Source organism: Melospiza georgiana, chromosome 4 (assembly GCF_028018845.1).
Source record: "Melospiza georgiana isolate bMelGeo1 chromosome 4, bMelGeo1.pri, whole genome shotgun sequence".
NCBI lineage: Eukaryota > Metazoa > Chordata > Aves > Passeriformes > Passerellidae > Melospiza > Melospiza georgiana.
The window spans coordinates 27,523,857-27,536,482 of NC_080433.1; the positions used below are offsets into that span (position 1 = coordinate 27,523,857).

At 39.1% G+C, this 12,626-nt stretch overlaps 1 protein-coding gene across 4 annotated transcripts in view; it reads left to right on the forward strand.

The window, feature by feature from the left end:
- The window catches only part of CHST11 (carbohydrate sulfotransferase 11), a 158,128-nt gene that overhangs the window by 56,682 nt on the left and 88,820 nt on the right, over window positions 1-12,626 (forward strand). For all 4 annotated transcript variants that reach the window (XM_058022733.1, XM_058022736.1, XM_058022735.1 and 1 more), the window contains exon 2: window positions 7,695-7,780. In XM_058022733.1, coding sequence (XP_057878716.1) covers window positions 7,695-7,780 — 86 coding nt within the window. The remainder of the gene's footprint in view (window positions 1-7,694; window positions 7,781-12,626) is intronic.

Below are 12,626 nucleotides of genomic sequence, written 5' to 3' on the forward strand. Positions count from 1 at the left end.
TTTTTTCCCCTGGACCTACATTTACACAGTTTTCTTTTGAACTTACATCAGAGAGATGGGATATAACCAACTATCTACAAGCTTGAAAACTAGGCTGATAAGAAGACCAGAGTAGAAAATTTAGCTCCTTGCTATGAAGACAGCGCACCAGATGTGCCTGCTGATGTTGTTACAGTGAGTATCTAGAAATTGGAAGAAGGTGTATTTAGAAACCTGTAAGTCTAGAAATCTTCCTACCTTTCCAGATTGTTGCAGTCTCATTTGCCAAAACACATGCCTGACTTATAATGGAAAAGTAGGAAAATGTGTAATGTCCAGAAAAAGTTAGAAAGAGTTTTTCTTTGCATTTGATGTACTGGATCCGCAGTGTCCCTTCATGCCAATTCATAATGCACGTGTTTGTTTGTGAAATACATATATTTTGAGTCATAATTCCTAAGCGTCTAACTGCATTTGAGATGGAAAAATAAAAGGAAACAAAGAAATTCTTAAGTTGATGTAGATGGCAAAATTTTTTTAATTTATTTATGAACACGTAGAAGTACTTCAGCAAGAAAATAAATATACTATTTTGATGAATATTATGTGACACATGGCTTTGCTAATTGATGACCTAAATTACAGCATTCTCAGAGGTGAGCAGACAGCTGAGATGGTCAGTGATCCATCTAGAATGGGCCTGTGAAATACTGTGATGCTCCCACATCTGTATTTCATGCCAGAGACAACAAGGTTGTATCAGAAAAGTTTTGACAGTCTAATACAGTTTGTGGTTTGCACCCACAAAAACTTGCAGCATTTAAAAAAGCCTGTGTGTTTGAGATAAACAAAATAGAGTTCTCCTCATGGGAGTAGTAATGCCTGTGGAAAAGTCTCTTGATTTAGGTTTGTGGATAAGTTCTTGAGACTTCTAAAGAAATGCTGTATATATTCACAATTTTTTTTAATTACTGGAAAAAAGTTTCATTGTTCATTAACAGGGAAGATGTTGTGCTAATTTATGCCACATGCAATGTCTGTAGGGTGACCAAGGATCTAAGTCTACATAATTTCACCCAAGGATATTAACTTCCCCACTGTGCCCAATTAAATTCATCCCCATGCTAATCTGAGAACAAACAGGATAAAATACAAATTTGTTTCTGGAAAACTGTCTAAAGCAAAAAGGAACTAAATATCTCTTGATTCTTTGGAGGGCATTTACAACTTTTGTAATTAGTGATTAGAGCCAAGAAACAAATGTTGAGATGAATTTCCTTACTTGTGCTGGGATTTATTTTACGTAACCTCAACCATTTAGGATTGCTCCTCAGTGGAAAGCAGAGGAGCCACCTCCAGGGCCCCCTGGTTTGGCCCACCTATGCAGGTGTGGCTCTCTGTAATTGTAGGAGCTTAAATGAATAGCTTATAGAAATCTCACTTCCTAATATGAATTCAGAACGTAGCAACTAATAGGTTTAGTGGGAGTTTTTAGGGTCTTTGCCTCTACTTTTCTGACCTGAGAAGTGACGATTGTTACTTTGCTGGTCCCTGGCCCCATATCTGGAGCTTTTCTGCTCTTCTTAGCTATAATCATTTCACTAAGGTGTGATCTCTTCTTTATTTTTTTATCCTTTGCTTTTATTGTATTTATTTTTGTTTGTTTCTCAAGCTAAGTAGATCCTTGTTTCTGTAGTTACTGTCTGATGTAAGGTAAAATCTGTTCTCCATTGATAAACAGAAGAATTGTCGCATTCTCTGGGTTTAAGACTTTGGCATACTTATATACAATGCCTAATCTGATTTTGACTTTCTAAAAATAGATCTCTCAAGCTCCAGGGAAGAAAGCTGCAGTGTTGCCTTAAGAAATCAAAGGAGGCCAGACAAGAATTTAGACATAAATCCTTGTACCTGTGGTATTCAGATGAAGAACCAATAATTTAGTCAAAAATCCTGAGCCGAATGCAGCAAAGCACAAGGCCCCAGATGTCACAAAATGTTGCTATCAATTCATTGATCTTTGTGAATCTCTGCTGAAAGATTAGTGTTCATAAATCATTGCCTAGAGAGCTATCTCAAAGTCTCCTTATTTAAGCTTTTACGTTCACTTCTCATGTTTCTGGTTGCTGATTAAAAATTAACCCTTTCATATCATTCAGTATGCTTAGCCTGATTACTCTGTAGAAGGGAGCCCAGGAATTTTAATGACATTTGAAATGAGTTAGACTTCTTTTGCTGAGTTTCCTGTTTTGCCTGTGGTTTAAACTTGGCTGAAGTCTTGCAGAGCAAACTGTTGTAAATCATTATGCAAGACTCGTTTTCCTGCAGCAGTACAAGCTGTTTACTAATCACAAGCTTGTTCAGCATGATTTTAGCTAACTGTCAGAAAGGTATGTTCCAAGACAAGATATTCCAAATTGAACAATAAAAAAACAAAATCAGTCCCAAACCTCTGAGGAACTCTGGGAAAGGGCTACTTCTTTGGGTCACTTACTTCAACTTTGCGCTGTTATCATGCTTCAAGAACATTTGATGTGCAAAATGTTGTTGGATTGAACCTTGCTTGATTTGTGTTCAGATATGACCAGCTTGCCTTGAGTGTAATTCTTGCCAGTACAGACAGAGCATTGTTTCATAATACCATTTACAGAAGAATGTTTACAATTGGGCTGTGGATGTCTCACTGTGGTTAAGGTGTTTGGTGTAGTATTGAGATAGGTATTCCAATGCTTCATCCTATATACCAAGTAGAAGTACTTTTCTGTGCTGCTTTGGGATTGTAGCAGAAATCTATGCAAGAAAAACCATGTCCAGGTCTTTAGCTGAAGAGAATCTCTCTCACCTTTCAGTACAGGTATAATTATATATTTTTGCTTTGACTTAAAAATTCAGGAAGTTTAAAGGTGGTAGCTGGTGTAAACATGGGTAGAGATGGCAAAGGTGTAAGTAACCATTTTGGTGCTGCTGTCTTGCTATGACCAAGTGGCACTGATTTTTTGTCTAGGTTGGATAAGGAATGTTTAGGTGAATGTTTGGCCCTAACCCAGTGGATCAAGCAAAATCTACTATGCTCTTTGCTGTCAAGAAGATGCTCCATGGAAAGCATTTACTTTGGCCTGAAATTAGGGGTGGTTGGGCAGGAGGAGAGCAATGGATTAGCTGGAGAGCAGTGTATTTCAGCCAAAAGAAGCAACCATTTTCAGCCTATCATTCAGAAATCAGACCAAAAATGAAGATCAATCAGACTAAAAAGAGGAATATATTGGATTTGTTTCTTTTAAAAAAGAACAGGCTCTGATCCTCAACTAGAGTCTCACCATGCTGCTGCCAGTGCATACTGTTTCCTCCTCAGTATCAGTTACAAGAGAAAGCTTGTATCCCAATAGGAGGAATGAATTATGTAGGTCAGCTTTAAGCAATGCTGTATTAGGGAATTTTGTTCTTTGTGCTTTAGACCAGTGTAATGAAAAGTTAAATATTGATATGTCCTCAGAACTTTTCTCAAATATTGGTAATAGGAGACTTAAATTAAGAGGCAGTGAACAGAGGTAAAATTTTTACATTTGGCTTTTGTTATCATGCCAGTAATTAGAGTAGTCAGAGCAATGTAAATTAAATGTTGCAAAGCAGGGCAGCAGTTGCTAGAAAGCAGCCCGGTACCTTTTAATATACAGAAGTCTTGGGAACTGGAGCTTCAGACATCTATGAGATAGTAGATTGGTAGTGAAAGAGATGGCTGCTGAATGCAGACACCCATCCTTGAAGAGATGACTTGTCTCTCTCAGTGCTGAAGAAGTGGCAGTTATTTTGTGTGTCTCTTCCAGCAAAGTCTCCTCTGGGACTTAATCCCACACAGACTTGGGAGAAATGTTTGATTTGCCCTTCTGACACTTTGTGAGAAGGTGACCTTTTATGGCTTTCAGTCTTCAAAAGTCTTGAATCTCATGATTTCTGCCTGACCCCCTTTCACTTTGTCTAGGTAATCGCAGTGTTCACATTCATTTTAGGCCAGTAATCTCCCAATAGAAGTGCTACCATGTCCTCTTGTCTCAAGTTTTTGTAGCTCCTGATAGGGAGAGGCAGAAATTATATTTATGCAGCTTCTTACATTCAGTATTTTCTCCAGAGGTCTCCAATTCTAGGTAGGATAGGGTCTTTGAAGGGTTACCAAATGCATTAGTAATGCCTTCTTGCCAAGGAAAAGTAACAGATTAAGCCTGGCTCACATGTTTCTGTATGAATGATCTTCAGTGTTCTTGTCCTAAGTGCACTGAAACTCACTGGTCAAATTCCTGCTGTTGGTACTGGTGGATCTAAATGGAGTTTTCTGGAAGCTGGAGCTGTGCGCAGATGCTCCTGTTCTGAAGTGATTTAAGGCCTACACACTCCCCTGTATGTATACAGAGCATACACAGCTGATTGTTGTGTTGATTATGCAGGGCTGTTTATCTTCCTCTTTTGAGAAATTGAAATTTGGTGTCTAGATAGCATGCTCTACAAACTTCCTTATTAGATTCATAACTAGTGGTACCACACATATTTTAGCAAAATGGGCCAAGGCTGCATTTTTGACAAATCATTCCTGGGGATGGAACAAAGGTCTTGTTTTTAAAGCTCTTGTATTTAAGTAACAAACTCACGATACATCCAGTTGTTCACACTCCTGGCTAAATTCAGAGGATTCATGTTCTTGCTGCCCTTGCAGTGTTAGCACTACTCTTGAATCATTAAAGGCGCGGAATGCTATTGATCTTATAGGTCTTTTACAACCTAGACAATTCTAAAATCCTTTGTCAGCTGCTTCACACTGTTGGTGTGTCTGAATGTGATCTTTTGAACGATTCTTGTGATCTTTTGAGCGATTCTTGGAGCCATGCATGTGCAGTACTTATCATTAGATTATAATTAACCATAATTATGTATGGAGATCAGCCCAAGCCATAAAATGTAGATTGTTATATTTACTGTGCTAATAAGATTTGGTGAGGATAACGGGCTTGATTTTTTAATTTTCACTTCCACAATGGTGTAATGGATCCTTAGCTAAAGTGTTGTTAAAATTAGTAGAGCTCCATACTACAGTTCTTCTTACTGCAGATTGCTATAGGTGAGGTTCAGGCCCAATAGGTTTTGTCATTGGCATAATGAAGCACTGCCTCAGAGAAGCTGAGACCGTAGAAAACATGTTGTAGGAGTCCTGAGAGGTAAATGTGCCCACAGACATGTTAGAAAGTGTTTTGGACTATATAAAAACATTCCTGATTGTTATTCACTTGAGGACAGTTGTACAAACAGTGCAGGTGGGATTTCTGCTGAGCAAAGGGGAGTATTTGCCTTTATCTTGATGCTGCAGTAATATTCCAGGCACAAGTACGTTCCAGGTGTGCACAGATGTATCAGGGAGTGCTGTTCCTGGAATCAATAAATAGGAAACCAAGTGCAGTGTTGCTATGCTAACCCCACAGTCTGATTCTAAAAGCTTTATTGAAAAAACAAAACAAATTAAGTAATACTGGAAATGATAAAATAAGGTTGAATCACCTCTATGATTAAGGCTCTACGTTAGCATTTAGCTTTTGCTGGGGCGATAGCTTTTTCTACTGTCTATTTACATGTGGAAACAAATCTTTCATGTTGCGTAAATAATTTAATCTTTATTATTGTTACTGCTGCAAATAACGTGTTGATACCTGCTGGCTAAGTGAAGCAGGAAGCGATAGATACACTTATGCATTGTACTATTTACTGTATTTAATGGAAATTAAAAGTGAAATAACAAGGGACACCACACTAGAATTCTTGTTATTCTTCATTTTAGAACATCAGTGTTGCAGGACCTTATCACAGTCTAATGAGCTGTATTACACTAAAATGTTCCCCTCTCCCTTTCCCCCTGCTGTGGTGTTTTAATGTGCTTTGCCCTGGAGTAGAAGGCTTCATTTTGGAAAAGTTTCTTTATTGAGGAAGGGGTTACAAAATTATTTTGAAAGCTTCTCTGGACGCAGTTCTGGTACAAGAGCATGGAGGGGGCATAAGGTGGACAGGAGCTCTGTAGTTAGAATGGCTGTTGGATATCTCACATTCTCATTTCAAAATTTTCTTCCTAAAACCACTTCTAGGCTTTGGAAGCTAACTGTTACTGTAAAACATTTCTTAAGTTTTAATTTTCTAAAACACATTGTAAGTTATCTTTTAAAAAGACACATTAGCACAACAATGGAGGAATTGCAGTACTTGTCTGTATCACTAAAAATGCTCAGAATTTAATCTGGTGTTTAAATGTGTAAAATAATATTATTGCCTCTACTAACATTACTGTCCTAATTGTGAAGAAAACTGAAGCCAGTTTGTTTACTGAATATGTCTGTCTCCTGCCACAAGACTTGTGGAATCTGTTTGCTTAGGAAAAAAACAACCCAGCATGTTAATAGATAATTACCTCCTATTGAAAATAGATATTGAGTGAGTGAAGGAATCAATTATGTTTCCAGATTGGACTGTATACACTTTTCTGCGGTTTATATTACTTGATGTATCATTTATGATATTAGGTCTCAGTATTAAAACATTACTGGACTGTATTCTCTGACTTGGCTTGAAGCCCATGATAGCATGTCTGCAAGTGGTGCAGCTCATTGTTCTAGGACGCTTCAATAGTTTCTGGTTACAAAATGTGGTGAGATGATAAAAGCATGCCTGACTTGGCTTAACATGATGTTACCAGCAGGAACATCTCTTTTCCCCTTTTTTTTTTGGTTATGTCCTAATCAAATATTGATGAGACAAAATGCTGCAATGCTGGATGTGGGTGTCCGACAGCCTGATGCTCCTTCTGTATTTCCCAGGGCAAGCTGGGGGCAGGAGAGTGTTAGCAGAGGATGATGTGGGCCGTGTGAGATAAGAAACACAGCAAGCTCTTGTTTTCCTCCTGACTATAGACGGTGGAGCTGAATGTCTTCTTACAGAGTTTTATGGCCACAGAGGTCTAACTTGAAGCTGATGGTCTGCATCCCTGCTGGGGCTCAGGCCAACAGCTCTCCTGAAAAATTTCTCATCCAAAATGCTCCTTGATCAGACCTTTGACAAAGCCTTTGGTTTGAAAGCCAGCTCGCCTTTAATGGTATAACAGAGTGCATGTTGTTCTGTGGTTCAGTCAAAATTTCCAGTTGTAATATGTAAAGCAAAATTGTGGCAAGAAGGGCAGCAGTGTTTGATTGTATGTGTGTCATGTACTGATTAGTATCTGTTCTAGGAGAAACAGAAGAACTAGGCCAAAAGCTTTAAAATCATGCAATTTAATATGAGGTTCCTGTATACACCTGTGTTTAGGCAGAGAAAGGCTCAGACGTTGCCTCTCAGAGGTGCTGGTTATAGGAATCCATCTGTCTCCTTCCTGATGATCAGACAAGCAGGTGTCTGGCACTGCTGAAAATTGTGTTGCATTGGTCCCAATGATTGAATTTTTGTGCACCCAAACTGAGAGTTGTTGCATAACAATTTTTATAAGAGAGTTTTTATTTTCAGTAACTTCCACAATAGATAAGGGATTTAGCTCTTAGACAATTTCTAGGGAAAGGAAAATCAGGAGTTAAGTGACAACACTGTCTAGAATCCTATGATCTATGGTCAAAAAATCTTTTCTTGCTCTAAGTATTGCAATTGCTTTCTGCTAGCCAGTGTTGCTAACCTGCACTAATTTCAATTTCCCCTTGCAGTAATGCGTAGAAATCCATTTGGGATGGACATTTGCTGTCGGAAGGGATCCAGGAGCCCGCTCCAGGAACTGTATAATCCCACCCAGGTGAGTGTCTTGTGGCTATAATTAAGCTTCCCAATGCAGCATACAAATGCAGTCTCTTTTGATGATATTTTGGTGTTTTCTTATTTGCATGTAACAGCTGCCTTCATTTGAGAGAACTGATCCTGGATACTGCAGGGTTTACTATAACATTCTACAGTTTAAGTTAAAGCCTGATTTTTAAAGGCTTTTAGTTTAATGATGCAGACTTCTCCAAAATGTTTTCTTAGGTACCCAAAAGCCTTAAAAGGATACTTAGATAGAAGCTGAGGCAATGTGTTGACATGGACTGGCAGGGTGGTGTGAGAGAATGTGACATGATCTACATGAGACAAGGAGTCCAGTAAGACTGTAAATTGCCATAATATTACATTAATATAATTTATATTACTTTCAGATAGCCAGCTGCCTTTCTTGTCCTGGACTGTGGCTTGTATGGAGTCTAGACAAACACTGTAGCTCATGTATGCTATTCAATACCTGATTGTCCTGATGAGAGCTAGGACCTCAGTTATTGCTCTTCTTTTGACAAGTAGCGTAAGAAAACTACCTGAAATTCATGCTCCTGTTTGCTCCTCTAGATCAATGTGTTCCCCACATATGGGCTGAATTGGCACATTCAGGAGAAGCATTTCCTGTTGGCAGCTGAGAGGAAGTGCTGCCATTGAGAGAAAATGCCAGCTGACTATTAAACATATTTATTAAAGTTTAACAACCACCTATTATATATTTATCCATGAATGAATAGATTGAGTTTTATTAAATTGGCTATTAAGGAAAGTGACTATCCCAGTAAATCTAACTTGTTATATTTAACAAGGCAATAAATGTTTTAAATACTATTTGATTATGAAGACAGTATATCATGTGGAAAACAAAGTCTGAGGGATTTAAAGTATTTACATAAAGAATTGACAGCAATCCAAAGATATGTGATATCTGTTATGAAGCACAGTAAAGGTCCATTTGTTTGTTAATGTTGTTTTTATGAACACAGGCTGACTTTCTAATTCAATTCGAATTCTGGGCATGGCTGGGAACATAAGTTTGTCATACTCTTATACTGCCCTTTATTGACCATTATGGGAGTCAGCATTGCATAAATGGGAAGCGCATGCAGAAGCCCTGAAGAGGAACAAACCAGTGCTGCAAAGGAAAACTATTAGTATTTGCAGGTCAAATTTAAAGACTCTTTGCAGATGTTCAAGAGGAGCAGGTAAGGGAGAAGAGACGGGCTGAGTAATTGGTCTCTCTGGGGTCTGCTGTGTGTCAGTCAAGACCTTTTGCCCTTTAACATTATTAAAGGCCAAGCTGTAGGAAAGAAACATCCCCATCCAGTGAAGGGCCATAATCCCAGAGCCCTTGCAAACCTGGACAACTGAAAAGATTTCCTGAGCTTCCTGAAGCAGGGGGACGTAACTGGCAGCTCCTTTCTTTCTGTGTACCCTGACCAAGTGAGCTGTTAGCATCCCTTTCTGGGCTCACCTGTGAGCCAGCCAATGTCAATGTTTGAGGGAGTGCAGTAGTTCTGGTGGCTGATGTTAAACTAAAGATATTTATTGTTATTGATGTTATTGAAATTTTTTTATGCAGAAGTGTTTCTATCAGCTTGCTGATATCCATTTTATGAAGCTTTTAATTTTTGTTTCTTTCTTTGTTTTTAGTTGGTGCTTGATTTTTTTGGAAGAGGCTTTGCATGCTGCCCTCAGTACCAGAGGGACAGACAAATAAGCATATGCAATCTGGGAAAACAGTAACAAGAAAAGGCAGTGAGTAGAGGCTGCCAGAGGAAACAACAGGTTGGAGATGACACCTAGAATGCTTCATCAGATATATGGTTCATCTTTTTTTTTCCATTGGTGCCCAAAGAGACTTCTGTCTCACCTTTCTTAAGGCAGCAGATTAGAGACTGTTGTATGTTTTGGCAGGAGGGTGCTTGTTCCTCAAGGGTTCACCTGTACTTGCAAGGATGGGGGGAGATGGAGGGCAGATCTCTCATGTTTGTTTCCTTGCTGAAGCAGTTGCAATCAGTCTTTTGTAGTCAGTCAGAAGTCAAATATATAATAAATATGCAAGAAGACAAGGCCAGGCTGGATGGAAGCTGTAGTGGAAGGTGTCCCTGCTCATGGTAGTTGGAACAAGATGATTGTTGAGGTTCCTTCCAGCCCAAACCAATCTTTGATTCTATGAAGACATTTTTGGCCAAAATCTCTCTTACTAATCTAAGTGATGAAAACAGTTAGATCTTTAACCTCTGGCTCTCAGAACCTTTTGGACTCCTGATGTTGTGAATCCATGTTTCTCTCCTGGGTGCCAGTGGCTGTGTGTGCCATCACAGAAACTCTCTGGCACTCAGCTTAGCTGCCTCAGAGCAGCAGCAGAGTTGATTGAGCAGATATTCGTAGTTCAAAATAACATGTGTAATTTAAACACCAAACTTAGGCCACTGAAAGATGCCTTGAAGCTATGGTTTTGGATTACTACAAGCTAGGTGTAGCTGTGATTTTTTTAAAGGGTAGGAAACTTTAAATTTGAGAAGTATTAAGGGCCCATTCTGCCTTGCATTCTGTGTGCTCCTGCCTGTTCCCTGCCTGGGAGATGAGAGTTTGGTCATTGATTGAAATAGGTGTCAGATAGGGTCAATACTCACTGGGATTTCGGTTGCTGTATTTTAACATGAGTGAGTTTTTTCTACTCGTGTTTGATATCAAGTTGCACTGCCCTCATGAAACCAGATGGAGACAGGTTGATTTCCACTAGCTGAGCGTTTGACTGTGGTTATTTAATATGTTGACATATAACAGCCTCTCTGATCCTGGCCTGGTTTTTCCTTCTGTGGAGTACTTGAGTTGTTTGCAGATGCCATAATTTGTCTCTTAAATCTTTTTTTGGCCTTGTGAATAATTGTGAAAAGGAAAGAGAAAGGAAAGAGAAAAAGAAGAGAAGGAAAAAATGAAAAATAATAACAGTAAAAAAAGGCAGAAATAAAGATTAGTCTTCAGAAAATTCAAATGTAGCAATGATCTGAAGGTGACTGAATGGGTCATTGGGTGGTTTGTAGGAGTTGAATGTTAGTATTGTAGTCAGATTTTCAGAGGATTAATCTTAATTGTTGCTATGTTCAGTGGAGAAAGAGAGGACAAGTGGGTGGAGATAACACTTGAATTAGGACTTGAGAAAATGTCCATTACAAAGCCCATGTGGGATCTATGCCTTAGCTGGGTGTCTGGCCTTGTGATTATTGTAAAAGTATAGCACATTTGCTCTTTTGCTTGTGGTAATAAAGCAGAAAATGGGAAGTGCATTTGTCTGTGGACAAAAGATTTCTTCTCTAGGGCTTTCACTGCAAGATTTTTCATGAGCACTAATATACCATGAGGGAAAGAAAAGTCAATATAACCAAACTGGATTTACACTGACTAAGTGGATTTCCAGGCTGTGGTCTCCTCATACACAGCAGGCGATGTGCAGCACGTCTCAGACCTCACTATCTGTTGTTTTGCCTTTCCTTTTTAGGTGGAGGCTTAGTACTAAGCTGCAGAGATACCAGTGGCAAATTTTGAGGGCTGAAATGGATTGTTTATTTAATGAGTTTATTAAAAAGCCACATCATTATAAATGGAAAGAGAAACAGGATTCAATCACATAACAAATGGCAAAGGAGAGAATCTAGATGTAACTGAACACAGATGAAGGGCCCTGCAGGAATGTGACACAAGCTCGCATTTTATCTTGGGTAGATTTTGTGGGGTTTTTATTGCATATGAAACCCCAGGAATTTAAGAATGTGGGGAAACAAATACATGCAAGACATATTCTTAGAAGACAACATATACAACTGTGTCTTGTAATTTACATAGCTTTGTACAGCCCTACTGCTCCAAGAAAAACAGATAATTGTGGGTCAGCCCATGAGCTGGAGTCACCAGAAGTTCAGAACTGGGTAACACTGCTCACACTTTCATGGTTAACATTGATCTGTTTGGTACAGAGGGTGTGCTACTTAATTACAAGAAGTTTCAAACCAAAACAGAAATGTTGGTGGAATGGGAAATAATTGCATATTTAAGGTTAGATTTTTGTCTTCTAGTTGTCAAGATTACCATTTAATTTTCATTAAATGCAAGTAGCACCATTGCTTAGTCTAAGTGTCTAGGCTTCTGAGAGGAACATAGAAGAGGTAAAGTTCTGTATCCATCAGGATCCAAATCCAAGGATAAGTTTGTTTCACTTTCTAGTTTGACATTGACATTGCCTAACTTTAATTCATGAATCAACCTGACTGTTTTGCTGAAGGTCACACTGTTTGCCAATTTCTTTTTGTCGAGGAGAGGTATTTCTAGGTGTCTGCTTTTGGTGTAGCTGGAGCCAAGTCTAGTAATTTGCTAAAACTCGTGAGTCAGAACTGTAGACCAACTGTTTGTTGCCTTTGCATTATGAAATTGTATCAACTGGTCATTCCAGAATGACCCAATTTTTATTCTATTTTTTCCCCCTTGTCTCCTTCCCACCAGGAGAAGGGAAGTAAGTGAACTGTTGCCTTGCAGACAGTGTTTATACATCCTCAGTCTCTTCAGGCCACAAATGCTGCATTTTGGGAGCTGCCCTGTGATTATCTGTGGCTTAGACTGCCTGGGTAGCATCAGCAAATCCTAGCCTAGTTCAGCCCACATCACCCACCAGGGTTGTAGTTTGCTATCTTCAATTGATTTCCACTCCCTAGGATGACTCTGGGGGCTGTACCCATTCCTGGACAGAGATTTGTGGTGAGCTTTGTGGTCTGAGCTCTGTGTGCACGTCATCCACAGCACTTTGTATCAGAGGTTCCAGTGCTAAGGACCTGTTATTT